Source organism: Larus michahellis, chromosome 12, assembly GCF_964199755.1.
Source record: "Larus michahellis chromosome 12, bLarMic1.1, whole genome shotgun sequence".
Classification (NCBI taxonomy): domain Eukaryota; kingdom Metazoa; phylum Chordata; class Aves; order Charadriiformes; family Laridae; genus Larus; species Larus michahellis.
In genome coordinates this window covers 17,275,798-17,290,693 of record NC_133907.1, presented here as the reverse complement: position 1 = coordinate 17,290,693, position 14,896 = coordinate 17,275,798, and the positions used below count along the sequence as shown (strand labels likewise).

At 58.5% G+C, this 14,896-nt stretch overlaps 2 protein-coding genes across 17 annotated transcripts in view; both read right to left on the bottom strand.

Moving 5' to 3' along the window:
* Nucleotides 1-1,255: 1,255 nt before the first annotated feature.
* Nucleotides 1,256-4,935, bottom strand: SLA2 (Src like adaptor 2). Of its 5 annotated transcripts, XM_074605006.1 has the most exons (8): nt 4,693-4,935; nt 3,997-4,126; nt 3,819-3,918; nt 3,594-3,680; nt 3,202-3,305; nt 2,364-2,513; nt 2,133-2,259; nt 1,256-2,039 (listed from the first exon to the last, which is right to left on the bottom strand). In XM_074605006.1, exons 2-8 carry the CDS (start codon nt 4,082-4,084, stop codon nt 1,889-1,891), a joined length of 807 nt encoding a protein of 268 aa, XP_074461107.1. In that variant the 5' UTR covers nt 4,085-4,126; nt 4,693-4,935; the 3' UTR covers nt 1,256-1,888. The 5 variants fall into 5 exon arrangements, with proteins under 5 accessions (XP_074461107.1, XP_074461104.1, XP_074461106.1 ...); XM_074605003.1 differs by having other exon boundaries at nt 3,819-4,126; XM_074605005.1 differs by lacking the exon at nt 3,202-3,305.
* Nucleotides 4,936-8,410: 3,475 nt separating this feature from the next.
* Nucleotides 8,411-14,896, bottom strand: part of NDRG3 (NDRG family member 3) — a 64,123-nt gene continuing 57,637 nt past the window's right edge. For 6 of the 12 annotated variants that reach the window (XM_074604596.1, XM_074604601.1, XM_074604598.1 and 3 more), the window contains 6 exons: nt 14,662-14,713; nt 13,250-13,297; nt 12,536-12,571; nt 12,390-12,441; nt 10,485-10,523; nt 8,411-9,973 (listed from right to left, as the gene is read on the bottom strand). In XM_074604596.1, coding sequence (XP_074460697.1) covers nt 9,795-9,973; nt 10,485-10,523; nt 12,390-12,441; nt 12,536-12,571; nt 13,250-13,297; nt 14,662-14,713 — 406 coding nt within the window. In that variant the 3' untranslated portion in view covers nt 8,411-9,794. The remainder of the gene's footprint in view (nt 9,974-10,484; nt 10,524-12,389; nt 12,442-12,535; nt 12,572-13,249; nt 13,298-14,661; nt 14,714-14,896) is intronic. The other 6 variants (XM_074604603.1, XM_074604607.1, XM_074604606.1 and 3 more) reach the window with 1 other exon arrangement.

Below are 14,896 nucleotides of genomic sequence, written 5' to 3'. Positions count from 1 at the left end.
ACTGCTGGGAGATGTTGGGACCGGCCTCTGCCTCTTCCACTGTTAAAAGAACCTGGTTTGGCATCTGGCTTTTGCCCTCCGCTGCCCAGTATGCCACCTCCCCGCTGCTCTGGGGGCCTCAGAAGATGTTCCCCAGCATGAGTGAAGTGTGCCCAGAAAAGGGAACAATGGTGGGGCTGGGAAGGAGGAGGGCTTGGAGGCTGCCAGTGCTGGGGAAGGATTCAAATAGGCTTTCCAGCCAGGTATTTCCCATCATTTCCCATCTTCCCAGTCAGCAGGATACAAATATCGGAGAAGCAGTTTCTTGAGTGTGGCTGCCTCCAGTCCGAGGTAGAACCGTCACTGTGGTGTAAAGGCATCCAGCAACCTGGCTTCAGGTTGGAGGTGGAGGAAGGATGCCCAAGGGCTGCCCTTCCTTCACAGTGGGGGTTCATGGCAAAACTAAAGGAAGCAAAACCCTCTGGGCTGCCCCCCGGGTGGCGGCAGTGGGCTCGGCTGGCTGCAGGACAAGGTCAAGGCTGAGGGATAAACCCGTGTCCTGTGCCCAGCAGACACCGGGGCTCGAGGCTGGCGGCTGAGCAGGTGCGTGAAGGTCTGGGCTGCTGCGTGGAAGGAAATGAGAGTGTGATGGTGGGTTTGCAAGAGTGAGCTCATCAGACATGAAAACGAAGAGTAGATTTGAGCATGTGAGGTGAGGGCTGTCCTGCTGCACCGGGCTCTGGGTGCAAGGAAAGGAAGGAAGGGATGGCACCAAGCGGTGAAACTGCTTCCACGCTGGCTCTGGCTGCAGAGGAAGCTTTGGGCGCTTTCCCCAGGCTCTGCTTTGCTGAGAAGGGGCTGTTGAAAGTGAAGGCTCAGGTGTGCTGCTGGTCTGAGGTGTTTCTGCTGCTTTTAAGGCCCCCTCTAGCCCAGAGGTGTAACTTAGATTAGGTTTGGACGTGAGTATTTGCATCCTGCCTTTTTGGATCATCTAGTCCTGGCATGGACCTTTTTCCTTCCCCCCTGCTCCTACACCAGCAGTTGTGACATTAAACATTTTTAAACCTCTAGGGCTCGTTTATTTGCCCTAAGCGAGTTGGCCGAGGACCAGACCTTGCCCCGTGGCCCTTGGCTCGGCCCAGGTTGGGGAAAGCTGGGGCCGGGGCTGGGGCGATGGCTGTGGCAGAAGCAAAACCCCTCAGGCTGCGGCGGGTGGAAACTCGCCCTGCGGTTGCAGCTGGCAGTTCACGATTTATTCACAAACCCTCCACAGTGAACGAGACGCCCTTTAATTAAGATATCAGAAATGGTTACTGCGGCGTGTCCAGCAGGAGCCTGTTTTATGGACCTTAACTCCAGTACAATCTGTGTGTTAAAAGGTTTAGAGATCGGCTCTTCCGGGTGCAGTAAGAGGCCGGTTTCCTCACAGCTGCTGCTCCGCTGGTCCCCGCAAGCAGAGGGGTGAGTTACGGGTGGGTGCGAGCACAAGGGTCTGCAGCTGCTGCGCCCAGGCCCTGTCCTGCTGCGTGGCCACCCCACCCCAAAAAAGTCTGTGCATCAGCTTGAGGGGTCTGACGGGGTCGGGCTGTTCCCCCACCTGGGCCAGCCTGTGGCTGGTTGGGCGTTTGCATCCCCTTCCCCCGCTGCTGTGGGAGCGCTGTCTACAGCCTCTGCCGTCTCCTCCCACGGGCGCCACACGGGGTGCTCAAACGTCACGTCCCAAAGCGCCCAGCTTTGGGGAGGACAGGCCCTGGGGCCACCCCTTCCTCCAGCATCGTCTGACCGTCCCCACCTTGGTCTCAGCTGTCCCATGTCCAGGCCCCTGGCCCTGGGCGCCTGGCTCCCAGGCCAATGCCTTCATGAGGGCCGGGGGTCTGCCGTGGGGCTGTGGACAAGGAGGGGCCTGCCCTCAGCTGCTCTTTGCCCCCTTCCCGGCAGGGCCCAGCTCCGGGGCGGCTGTCTCGGTCAGGAGGAGGTAGGAGCTGATGGTTTCTCGCAGGCCCAGGCTGATGGGAGAGTCCTCCTCCGGCGGGGACGTGGCCTCTGAGAACAGGAGGGAGCTGCGGGAAGGCGGACGGGGGATGGTCAGCGGGCAGCCCCCAGACCCCCGAGGGTCTGGCAGGGGCGGTGGGGGGAGCCCCAGCCCTCCCTACCTGTCGATCTTGTCCCACTTGAGTGATGGCTTCTTCACCACAGCGGGCATGGTGGGGACTGGGGCCACCTTCGTCCCTTCCGTGGAGCAGGGCTCCCCGAGGGGGCAGCACAGCCCCTCTCCCAACTCTGGGCAGGGAACCAGCAGCGTCAGCAGGATCCCCCTGAACCTGGCCACCACCTCTGCCCCCCCCTCCCTCCCTCCCCAGCCCGGGGGGCCGCTGGGGCGTTACCGGAGTAGTGGTCCACCAGGTCGTGCAGGCTGGGGAAGGTGAGCCGGGGCGAGATGTAGAGCCAGCCGTTCTCCAGGCGGTGGATGCGGTAGTGTGTCACCGAGTCCCAGGAGGCGCGCTCGCTGCGGCGCACCGACAGCGAGTAGCAGCCTGCCGGGGCGAGGGGCAGGGGGCCGGGATGCCGTGGGCACCCACGCACTCAGCCCCGCTGCCCCATGCTCTCCCCCAGGGCTGGCCGGCAGCACCCACCTCCCCATGGGGCTGCGAGCGTCCCTGGGCCAGCCCCGTGCCCTGAGCACCTCCGGACCCGGGACTGTGGCAGGGGTAGGTCGGGGGATGGCTGCAGGGAGCTGCCTATCGTGTCCTACCCACCCCCAGGCTCGCGTGCTGTGGCTCTGTGCCCCAGCGTCTGCTTTTGGGTGCTGTGCGGGGATAGGCGACCCCCAGCCCCGCGCCCCCCGCTTGGTGCCCGGGAGGCCGCAGGGCCGTGCACACTGCGCTGGTGCCTCGGCCGCGGGCACTGGGGCACCCAGCGGCCTCCTGGGGTCCCCTTGGCACCTCATCGTGAGGGGGGGCCGCCCTTCACTTCAGAGGCTGAACCTTTTCACGTCTCCGCTTTAACCAAAAGCTGCAGGAAGCCTACTGCTGGTTGGTTTGGGTTTTTTTCATTCGGGGCCCCGTGGCAGAGGCTCAGCACGCAGCGGGGAGCAGCGGTGCCAGGAAACAGCCACCCAGGGCAGGCCCCACCAGGTGCGTGCGATGGAGGCTCGGCCCCGCTCAGCACCCCAGCGGGGATGGCCGGGAGGGGGTGCAGCAGACGGCGCCTGAGGGCTCTCACCTCGCCTGGTCTGGCTCTCCCGTATCAGGAAGGACCCACTGCGGTTGCCCGGCTGGAGCAGCAGCTCCTCCGCCTTCTGCCGGCTGACGCCCTCGTACAGCCACCTGTGCGGGCAGCGGGTGTTGGCAGAGCCTCTCGGGGCTGCGCAGGGACACCTAGGGCCCGTCTTGCCCCGGCTGTGATGGAGGGGACAGCTCGGGGTGCAGCACCACCTGTCCTGGGGGCACCCTAGGATGCCGCCCCACCTCCCTGAGTCCCAGTGCTTCTCGATGGCCCAGGGAGAGGAAGAGGGCAGAGTGTCCCAGCATGGTGGCTGGGGGTTGGCCTGGAGGTTGGCTAGGCTCTCGGTGGTGGGGCCATGTCCCCGGAGATGGACCCTTCCCAGCATTTACCTGTGCCTGACCTTGGCCACGCAGCTGCTGGGGATGTGGCACTCCTTGCCAGACGCCTCGGATGCCACCAGCCACCACTCCCCATCCCTGCAGGGAAGAGGGACAAGCCATCCTGAGGGGCTGAGGCTGCTGGGGGCAGGGAGGGGACCCCCAGGATGGGTGTCACCGTCACGGCCCTGCGGGCTGCGCACTGGTCGGGAGTGCCCGCTGCGTGCGGGGACTTACTCGGAGAGGACGCGGAGCTGCTCCCCCATCCTCAGGACAGCGGCTGCCCCCGTGCCAGAGGGGAAGTCGCAGAGGGCCACGGCCAGGAAGCTGCTGGGGGCTGTGGGGAAGGTGAGGGGGCTCAGAGCTCCCAGCTGGGGTGGGAGGCCGGGCAAGCTGGCAGTTGCCAGGCACTTACCCGTCTGTGTGGGCGGCGGGGGCTGCATGGTGTCGGCAACCACTGGCGGGATGCTGAGCGGCTTCTCCCGGCTGGGCAGGCTCCCCATCCCTCGGCTTCAGCACCCGGCCTTGGCCGTGGCCACTGCTGACTGGAAGGAGAGGCTCAGGCCTGACACCAGCAGCACCATGGGCCCAGGGGCGGCCCCCTGCAGAGCCATGAGCCCCGTGGCATGGCCGTGTCGGGGTGCAGGCTCATGGGTCGTGGGGCAGGGTGTTGCTGGGGGGTGATGCCAGCACGGTGGCTCCCGAGAAAGGCAGGGCCAGGGCTGGGGCTGAGCCTGGCAGCAGCTCCCTGGGGAGCCCTTTGAGGAAACCACCTCCCTGCTGCGTTCCCGAGGGCAGCTGGGGAGACTCACAGCCCCCGCTGGGGTCCCTCCCCAGGACGGGGCATCCACATCCCCAAGATAGCCCTGTGCCCCTGGCCGTGCTCAGTGCTGCCGTCCCGCCCCAGCCCAGTGTCCCCCAGGGAATGGGGCACCCTGTCCCAATGCTGCAAGCTGCCGGTCCCCACGGGGAGCACAGCGGCGATGGGGACACCCCTCTGCCTGTTTCAGTTCCTCGGCCATGGAGCTGAAGCTGTGTGTGACCCACCACAGGATGAGCTCCCCACCCCAGACCCGCTGCTGCCCTCAGTGAGGGGACAAACCCCACTTACCTGCCCCTCGCTGCTGTCACCATTGTGCAAGAGCCATCAGGGCCGGGCAGACACCAGCTGGGCTCTGCCCTGTGTGGTGTTTCTCCCCCATGGTGGGTCCTCAGGGCACCAGGTTGCAGAGCGTCCCTCTGGTGCCGTGCGTCTCCCTCGGCGCAAGGTAAGACCCGCTTGGTTCGCCCTCGTCCCTCTGCTCTACAGCTGGGTGGTTTTGGGTCCTGGAGCCGGGGCTGCTCCCGACAGTGCTGCCGGTGAGGGGTGTGAGGCCGGAGTGGGGGCTGTGGGCTGCCGCCGCTTCCTGTGACGTGTGCGCGCAGCGGAGCCGTGTTTTCTCTTTTTCACTCAGCCAACAGGTTGCTCGGCTGTGTCCCTCGGGGACCGCGGTACGGGGGACAAGGCCTATGAAAAAAGATCCCTGAGCGCGCTCCAATGCTACGGTCACTGCAGGGGGCTTGGGGGTGGGCAAGAGGGAGGGCTGGGCAGCACCTGAGCAGGAGCAGAGCCGGCTCCGGGACTCAGTGGTTGAGGCCGGACAAGCACCATCCCCAGCCAGGACAAACCCCAGGGGTCCCGGGGTGCCTCCTTGGCGCAGTGGCCGCAGCAGCGGGGCCACGCGCTGCCCTCAGGCCGGCGCACGGTGCCGGGTGGGGACACGGCGCAGCTGTGCACGGGTGTCCCCCGGCACCGCACTGCTCTGCACCAAGCACGTTACATGGGGGGGGCAGCCCCAGTGCTCCCCCTGCCCCAGGCAGCTCTGACGCCTCCTTTTCCCCACCTCGAGGAAAGCCCTTGGGATTTGCTCTCGCTGCCATCCCGCGCTGGGACAGCCCGTGCTGTGCTGGTTCTGTGGCACTGCCCCCCCCGCCCGCTGTGCCCCTCCTGCGGCGCTGGCTGCTCGGTGGCCTCCAGCCCCGGCCACGCTGCAGTGGCTGAACATCCTGCTGCTGTTTATGCTCTGCTCTTGAAAGCTTCTGGTCACTCGTAAACCACCGTGACGGTGTGAAATGCACACGGAAAAGCGCTTATGAAACCAGCCGCCTGCTGGGGCCTCAAGTGGCTGTTGGGGCTCAGGGCTCCCCCGAGCCCGCTCTGAGCTCGGACACCGCTGGCTTGCCGTAACGTACGTTGGTTACGTTTGAGAGCGAATTCATTTGCTCCTGGAGCTGCTGGTGAAGGCACGCTGCAGTCCCCGGGGCCACCGTTGGTGTGCCATGACCTGTCCTAAATGCGGCTCAGCCCCCCCCCTCCGGAGCCCAGCCCAGCCCCTTCCTGGGTGAGCGCTGGGGAATAAAAATGGACCCCACTCACGCCCCCACCCCCCCCCAACCTGGACAGTGGGGCTGGGCAAAGGGCCTTGAGCTTAATGCGTGTGTGGGAATGCGGCACACGGGGCTGGCAAAAGCGTAACCACGGGCGTCCCTGGCCACAGGATGCTCCCAGGAGCTACGGCAGCCACGGGCCGCAGGTGGGCAGGGGGTGGCAGTAACATGCCAACTTACGCACCTTGGATCCAACGGAGAGGGACGAGACTCCAAAGAAAGCGAGCCACAGCAGCCATCCCGGCAGGGTGTTTTGGGAGTTAAGATCAAATAATGGATATTTCTGGGAGGGGTGGGGGAGGTCGGGGGTGGGTGTCCCCAGCTCCTCCCTCCTCAATGGGGGACTGACACAAGCTACACCAGCTTGGCTGTGCCTCCAACTTGAAAAACCTCTAAGGATGGACATCCTTCCCCATCTTTCCCTCCTGGCTTAAAAACAAGGAGAAAAAAATAAAAAAATAATCCCAGTATCACTTCTGAACTTCCCAAACCAAAATTTTTTTGGCTGTTACTCCTCGCAGCATCGTCTGGCGCAGCCAAGAACAGTTTGACTCGGGCACCTTTCACCAAGTGCGGTTGAATGAGCTTGTCCCAAGGTTTTGAGCAACTGGGAATTCAGTCCTAAGGGTGTGGAAGAGCTGGAAAGTGCCGGCTCCATCCACCTGCCCAGCCTTGGCCAAGCCCCTTCCCCGGGCATCCCAACTCCAGCCAGAAGAAAGAGGTCTAGGAACCACTCTGGTGTTTTACAGGGCTGGAGTCTAACCCCAGTGTTGCTCCTCAAGGTGCGGAAATGCACAACCATGTCCCATGTCCCCCCTGCCCCCTGCCAGCGGATGTCCAGCTCCCGCCCCAGCAGCCAGCGGGGCCAGCGCTGGTGTGGTTTGGGCTCCCAGCCTTGGGAAGCCCGAGCTCAGGCTCTGCTCCTGGCTTTGGCTGGCATCGCGCGCCACCCAAAGAAACGTTTCGGTCTTTTATTAAACTCATGGCTCAACTTGTATTTAGCTTCGCTTTTTTGCATTGTTACCAGGAAAACCACTTGCTTACGTGAAAACAAGTTTCCTTTTTCCAGTTACCCTTGGGGTAATAAAATATATGACACCCCTCACTACAAATCTTGCCTTACTTAAGCCTATGAACCACCATGGCAACAAAACTCTCCTCTTAATCACCGTCTTCTAAATTGCTAAAAAAAAAAAACAAAACCACCAAACTCATCTATTTACTCTCCTGTGTTCCTTGTCCAAGGGCAGCCTGTAGCTCTGACCTCTCCTGCTCCACAGCATCATAAACAGCACGTGGTGAGCTTGCGCCAACCCCTGCAGTGGTATTATTTCCTCTTAACTCATTTTATTGTCATTTTAATATTGCGTTTCCCTTCCTTTTGGTCTGTTGCTGTATTTTCAGAGGGGAACTCGAGGAAGAACCGTTTCTGAGCGTGGTCAGACGGCAGTACGGCTCAGAGCTGCGCAGACATCAGCTCTCCTGTCGCTCTGCATCCAGCACTTGCCTTTAGCCGCAACGGACTTCACGGGCTACCTGGTGGCCTGCTCTCTTTGAAAGCTTCCTGCCTTCTATGGACTCCAACTAATATTTTCGTTCATTTAATCACTTGGTCACTTCACTACTTGCTCATTAATGCAACTGGCCAGTTTCTCCCGTTTCTGGCCTTCCGTTCAGTTTGCAATTCATGAAACCACTGTCTCGCCTCCGGCACCGACCTCCCCAAAGGTCTTCAGGAAGCCAAAGCGCGAGGCTGCAGGAATCCACCCCGTGGGCACGACCCCAAGACCAGGACTATAACTTGCAGTTTAACCCCTCTTCAGTCCCTGCGAGCTGTCTGTGAAAGCTGAGCTGACAGACGCCCGAAACTTGAGAGCAAACGCTGGGTCTGAAAAGCAGAAGATGAAGAAACGGTTGTGTTGAACCACCAGCTGCTGCGTGTTGCTCCACCTGCACCTGGCTGCGGTGCGGGGGGCAGACGTGCAAACCAACCTGCCCTCGGCCTTTCCGCGTCACAACTGCCGCGGCACGGGGTTTGCAGGTTAACTTTGCGTTAGAGCCGTCAAACACGCCTGTGCACAGCACCGTTCGCCAGGGACGGCAGCTCCCAGCGCTCGCCTTCCTTCGGAGGCTGCCTGTTTTGCAGGAAACCTGTCATTCAGGCTCCCCTCTCTCCGAGCTGGAAGTTTCTTTCTGCATTTTGGCGGAAGCCAGCTCTGCAGCGCCTTGAGGCAGCCTCTTCCAGGGGCACCTGGCCACGCTGCTCCCGCACGGCTGCGAGGAGGCGGCCGGGGCTGCCCCTTCCACGGGGCCGTTTCCCTCTCACGGCGGGAGACGCCAGAAGCGGCAGAAGCGGCAGGGCAGCCGGGTGGAGCCAAGCGAAACAACAGGAGCACGCAGGGTAACAATGAAACTCAAGTTATAGCTTTATTTAATAACTGGTACAAAGTCCCCCTCAGGCAGAGCCTCCCAGTCCCATTCCCTACCTGAAATGGAGCAGAACGTGAGCGTGACCCTCGGAGCAGCTGGCTCCCAGTGAGTCAGGACTGCCCAACAGTTAAGAAAGAATGTTTTGCTCAGCTATTGAGGCCTGTAGCAGCCTGACCGCTCATCCCTTTTCTCCCATGAACAGCTAGACCCTGGCACGCAGCAGGCATTTGCCTCCCGCCCTCTGTGACCCGGCCAGATGTAAAAAAGCGGCAGAATCGCGAATTCCACGAAGGCAGTAAGTAGTACCTGCACAGAGGCATTCGCCGCTCACGCTTCTGACCCGACTCACAGGAACGTCCGTCTGCCGGACGTCATTTACGTTCGCTGATCTTTCCTGCGCCTCAGTTAATCCCCTGCGCAGACACCCTGCCCGGGGCGGGCAGCGGCGGAACGCGGAGCCGGCAGTGCGGGAGATTCCTGGATCCCTCCCCTGGCAAGGGGCACTGCTGCCCGTTTCGCAACCTGCTTGATCTTAAAGACTCGTCTGTGCCGGGGTAGAATCGCGACTCGGTGTTAACTGCACCTGGCCCTTGCGCGGGGGAGGCGGAGGGTCAGCAAAGGCGGTCTGGAGGCCAGGGCTGCTGTAGTTTAATCCCTTGTACTCGGTTCATAGTGCACCTCGGATAGTGTGAGTTTACTTGTTAATTGCTTTGCCCTTTCAGGAGGCTCAGGTGAGAAATCACTCTGCTCCTTCTTAACACACCCAGAGATGAGACCAAGGCAGTGTTTCTGACCGTTTGTTTTCCCCAGGCTGCCTGGCGCTGCCAAGAGTCCTGGCACACAAAGACCTTCTGGTGGGTTCCGTGCTGCCGGCACAGCTCTGCCGAAGAGCTCCGCCTGCTCCAGCGCCTGGTGTTTCACATCGCCCTGGTCTCGCTTTCCCGCGTCCCACAGATGCCATACCAACTGCACCACAAGGGTCCTTTAGCAGAAGCACAACTAGAAAGCAATTCTAAACCTCACAAAGCCACAGGAATTATATTTAAATGAACAGGGGAGACAACGGCTGTCATCTGGATTGATACACAGCACAGAAAGGAGATGGTATCAGCATGTACAGTAACGTGACTTACTAAGACTGTGGAATGTTAACGAGTTTTAAAGAGGCTCTGATGCCGAGGGCATACAGAAAGGACCAAAGTAATGCCAAGTACAGACTACCAAGGAGGCGGCAGCTCAGATGGGCATGCACAAGTTAGAGAGAACAGTTAATGCCATGTTGGATGAAATGCTAGATTCTGAGTGGGTTCGGTGGGGGCGAGTGGAGTTGTCTGAATCCAGAAGAGGGGCTCCTGCCTAACAGGATACTTCCATGGTTTGAGGTGCGTCCTGGAGGTCAATTCCGTCTGGGGTTCCAGCGCTTCCTTCACCATGGTTGCTAGTATGAGACCGGCTGCGGATGCTCTCGCCGGAGCCCACGCTAGAGGAGGAGTGAGTACGGGAGCGCATCAGCCGGGTCATGCTAGCTGCTGGCACTGCAAGAAAGAACAAATGGGGGACTTAGAAAAGGAGGAAGTTCCTAGAGCAAGTATCACAGTCACTCAGAATGTGTCCCTGGGTAAGCACAAAAAGAGCTACACCCTCAGGAAGAAAACTCGCTCTTCACTGCCAAAATTAAGTCTTTGCACATCGAAAGCAAGGTGTTTAAGGCCCAATTTCAAAAGGTCCACGGTGAGCAAATGCCAGAAGTGTAACTGATCCTTTGCAAGTGCAGTCATGGTGAGTGTCTGTGCAAACCAAGGCAGCTGGCTACGGATGACCTTTTGAAAGTCAGTCTCGTCACTCTAGAAAACCACAGAGCTTAAGTCATGCAACAATCAACAAAATACAAATGAAAGGTGAAAAACCATAGCGTACACGTTGTACAACGGATCAGCCTAGCCCGCAGCAGGCCAGCAGGACATGCCGAGACAGAGCAATGCACCCGAAGAATCATTCAACTCAGCACACAGACTCGGGCCGAGGCGGATGCACAGTTGCAGGTACCTGACTCAGTGCTTAGGTGGCTGAGCTGCACATAAGGGACTGGAAACAACATGAGACAAGGAAAGGGATGAATACAGGAAAGAGCCAATTAGTTGCGGTGTGCGTCTAGCAGCTGCGCTGCTCCTGGGGTCCCCAGCTAGTTTCCCTTCCACTCCCAGCTCACACGCTGCACTGAAAGCTCCCAGTATTTGTGAAAACAGCTCCTAATGAGCATCTCGGGGAGATGCCCAGCTGACTTAAAAAATCTGTCAGGACCAGATCTCTTCAATGCCTTTAGCTGGAAATTGCAACGCACCTGGTGACCCTACCTCCCCACCGAACACACCACAACCGCTCGCCAGAGACGTCATTATCCTACGTTGGGGAAACTGGGGTATACTCTGCAACTCCAGACACATTCATGTCTTCCCTTGAGTTGACAGCATCAGATTTCTGTTATAAGCCTCCTGCAAGGCATTACCTTCCACCTGCAGTCTCGGCACAGGCAGGTCCAACTGTTTCAGCCAACGTGCAGAAGGCACAAGAACGGCTGTCGAGGCTTGTGCATTTCTAGAAATGGCAAACTGCTGATTCGCTTCTCTCCTGTTCTCCCCAAGAGAGGAAGCCTTGCTGGCCAAGCCCCGCAATGCCAACACAGCCCTGTCCACCAAAGTTGGGAAAACCATTCTGGGACTAGCTGCTAATTCTGGAAGCAGAAAATTACCCCCTGTCATTCCTCAGTGCCGTGCATCCTATTTGCAAGATATTTGACCCCCAAAGTGCTGCCAAAGTCCTTGCTCTGATGATAGCACTTGCTGGATTTACTAACACCAGGAACACAAGAGACGTGGACATTGAAACGCTCTCAGGCTGTGAGGCTGAGGGAGCCTTCTCACACGGCACCCTCCTCTGCAGGGCCAGACTCTTCTGGCCAGCCTGGGAGAACATGATTGTCCTGCTACGTTCATGTCAACTACACATAGCTCTAAGGAAAAGGACAGCTTCTTCTGAGTCCTGATGCCCATGAGTTGGCAAAGAACTTCTGGCCGTGTGGAGACCATTGGGAGTGTCTCAGCTGTCACAGTGGCCATGCTTAGTGGTTAACCAGCCACGTGAACCAACCCCTCCTGTAATTCCAGCTTTTGAAGGTTCCTCATCCACAGAAGGGATCTCCTAGCCCTGGCCCCTGGCAGGCAAGACAGAGCTGCGCTAAGGTGCCTGCAATGGAGACAGAGTTGCTTTAGTGCACTGAGAAGCCGCTCTCCTGAAGTCCCCCGCTCTCTGGAGTACCAGGGGCAAGGGAGCTCGAACAGCTGTCAACCTGACACGCTCTGACAACGTCTTCTGCCTCCAAGCACAAGGAGAAAGCCAAGCATGCACCGGATCACAGCACAGCTCCCTCTGGGCTCCCCAGGTGTCTCAGAAGTCACTCAGTGCTCTGTTCTGCCATGAGAGGGTTTCACTCTGACATATCGCTTACCCCTGCCGGGAGTCGGAAAGATACAGGTATGTCCAAGGAGAACGGGAAGAGCTCTCACGTAGCCATCACAACCGTGAGGCTGAACTGCCAACTCCTTCCCCTCCGGAGAAGGTAGGCACAGAAGATTTTAGAAGACCTACCGTTCTTGGGAGCACACTTTTCTGGACTGGCAAAAAGATGGACCTACAAGGTTTTACCAACACCAGCAACCAAAAAAGGGTCACCACTGCAGCTGCAGTGCGGATTGAACACATGTCAGGTAACAACACTGGTTGGCTAAGGCTTGTTAACACACTAGTTGATTTTTCAGCGTAGATGGATCTCCCAGCAACCACACTAACTCATGGGTGGGGACACAGATGCCAACGGGCTCAGATGGACCAGAAAGGCTGAGTTCCCTTCACAACGACCCTGCTCCAAACCAGAAAATTGTGTTTGCCACTTACTGTAGCCCATTCCCTGCACAAAGTACTTGAAGGCTTCGGTCAGCTTGCCAGGCTGTGGAAACAGAAAGCGTGGCTTTAGTGCGAGCAGAGCAAGGGGCTCTGTACAACCCAAACGTCGGGGGAGAGCTGAGAGAGGCATTTCTCACCTGAACCACCTGGGGCAGGCCCCCGCAGTCGGCCATCTGCAACAGGAAACAACAGGCAGGTTGAACTGTCCTTCCCACCCCAGGAACACAACCCCAGAACCACGCCGGCACTGCCCGCCCCGCCGGGGCTGACGGCACCAGGCTGCACTGCTACACGAGGCGCACTTCTACCATCTCGTCTCTAAAGGCAAAGCAAAGCCTGGTGATACGTCTTCCAGGAGCCTGCTGCTGAAGGAAGGCAGCACCTTGGAGGCTGCGTTACCAAGTGATCTCAGGCCATACTCTAGAAGCCCAGGAGAACGGGGCTCCTCCCGCCACTCCTCCCAAACCTGTCACTTTACACTTCTACAGAGCAGCTGTCTGGCACACGGCAGAGCTGCAGGTGAGGATGGGAAGGACTGGCATAAAGCTAGAAAAAGTGCTGTTGTTGCTGGCTGAGAGCAGGGTGGAGGCAGGACACCTCTGCTAACTCCCCGCAGGTCTTCCCAGCTGGTTGAAGATAACAGAGAAACGGCCATAAAGCAGGGATTCAGGAACCCCCTGACAAACTCTACTCTCCCAAGTCCGGCTCCACGCAGGAGAGAACACTGCCCCGACTGACTCTCCACAAACTTCTTAAAGCTAAACCTACGGAAGGCAAAAACCTAACTGGAGCCGGCCTCAGCAAAAATAACGTCTTTGTGCAGGCTGGAATGATTCTGGAGTGGCACTCACCTTCAAAAGGGTAGTTTTGGTTGGGTCAAGACGTGAATTGCATTCGACCTAAAATAGAAGGAGGAAAAAAGGACATGGTATCACACAGAACTTGGAGTCAGATGTAAAATGTGGGGCAGCCGCCCCAGAGGCAGCGGCTCTTTTCAGCAATGGGAGCTTCTCTGGGGCCAAGGACTGAGCAAGAAAGCAGAGAACAACGAATGAAAGATGCAGAGAGGCAAGGCAGGTGTTCCCACCCAAGGGGACCTTGTGGTGACAGAATGTCACTGTTCTGAGAGATGGGGGCGTGTTTTGGGGACGCACCACGAAACCCTGGAGCACGTTCTGAGCTCTGACAGCAAGACTGGGAGGGAAGGAGACTTCTGTGCAGTGCAGCACGGAGGGGGATCACTCAGTCCTCTAGCCAGACAAGGAGACCACGGCCACCTCGTCTCAGCAAGGTTGCTGCAAAAAAGGGAATAGGTGGGGGCCCTATAGGAACAGCAACCCCAGCGGGGAAGATTGTCGTGACCTGGGAACCTGGGCAGCCAGATAGGCAAGCCAAGGTCCAGAAGACGCTATCCTGTCCCCCAGCCGTGGGTGGGACGCAATAAGAAATCTCAGGAATAGTATCCTAGCAAAGTCAAAATTTGGAGAATGTCTCAGACTTCCAGGCCAGACTCGTGAAAAGGCAACGGGCCATAACCAGAAAACACCCTGCAGCAGTTCTCCATGCGTTGTTCCTAGGTCCAAGCTACTGCTTTAGGAGACTCCTACACTCTTCCACGGTTTCTTAAGACAACTGCTTTTGTTCACAAACCCCTGGTCTCCCCACAATCACTGGCTGAAGGGGAGGAGCAACATCCACCACAACCACACTGCAACTGCCATGCCCCATTTATAACTGTGCTGGGAGGGAAGTGGGTTTTCGGCATCTGCAGAGAACAACAGGAAGGAGATGCTTCTAAGCGTTGCCTTCTCTGTGACGCGGTGCTTTTGCAGAGCTGTATGTGACTCCCCACCGCAGGAATTGGAGTCACGCTGCTTATTTTCAAACCCCTCAGTACAACAGCAAGAGAAGAGTAATTTGTGACTTGAACTGAACTCCAGGCAGCAGCCTGGCAGAGCTCAGGGGAAGATGCAAGTTCCTGAAAGGCCTCCGCATCACTTGTTGAGCAAGACGCTTGGGCACAAGGACTCCTGTTCAGATCCTGCCATCCTCACCTTAGAGCTGCCCTGCAGGGTCATTAAGTCTCCCGAGCCCCGGCTCTCCCGCTCGTGGCTGACAGGTCGCAATAGCTGGTGGACTAGAAAAGAGCTTGGGACAAAGAGCCACTTTCTGTGACTAGTTCTGTGCGCTGCTGGGTGAGGCGGGCTTGCTCAGTGACTTGTGGGGCTAGTGTCATGAGAGGAAAGAGTTCACACATACGTACCACTGCTTCCACAGCAGGTGAGTTGTCACCAACCACTAGCAAGGCAGGGCACCTGGTCAAAACCCAAAACAGAGATGTTACAGTGCATCCAGGGGATTTCTGAGAAGGTTGAGCTCTGTGAACCAGCAGCCTCATGAAAGGTTAACAACGCTCACCAAAATCCCTGCCCGCCACCACACCATGGCATTTTGCTGCACCAAAACATCCTCCAGGGCTTGCACACCCCCCCAGACTA

Bases quoted from the DNA above. Each gene is read 5' to 3' on its own strand.
- SLA2 (XM_074605002.1), bottom strand. From the start codon at position 4,084: ATGGGGAGCCTGCCCAGCCGGGAGAAGCCGCTCAGCATCCCGCCAGTG. The intron at 2,514-3,593 runs GTAAATGCTGGG...TCGCCCCGGCAG, and splicing joins GTGGCCAAGGTCAGGCACAG to GCTGCTACTCGCTGTCGGTG. The intron at 2,260-2,363 runs GTAACGCCCCAG...TTCCCTGCCCAG, and splicing joins CCTGGTGGACCACTACTCCG to AGTTGGGAGAGGGGCTGTGC.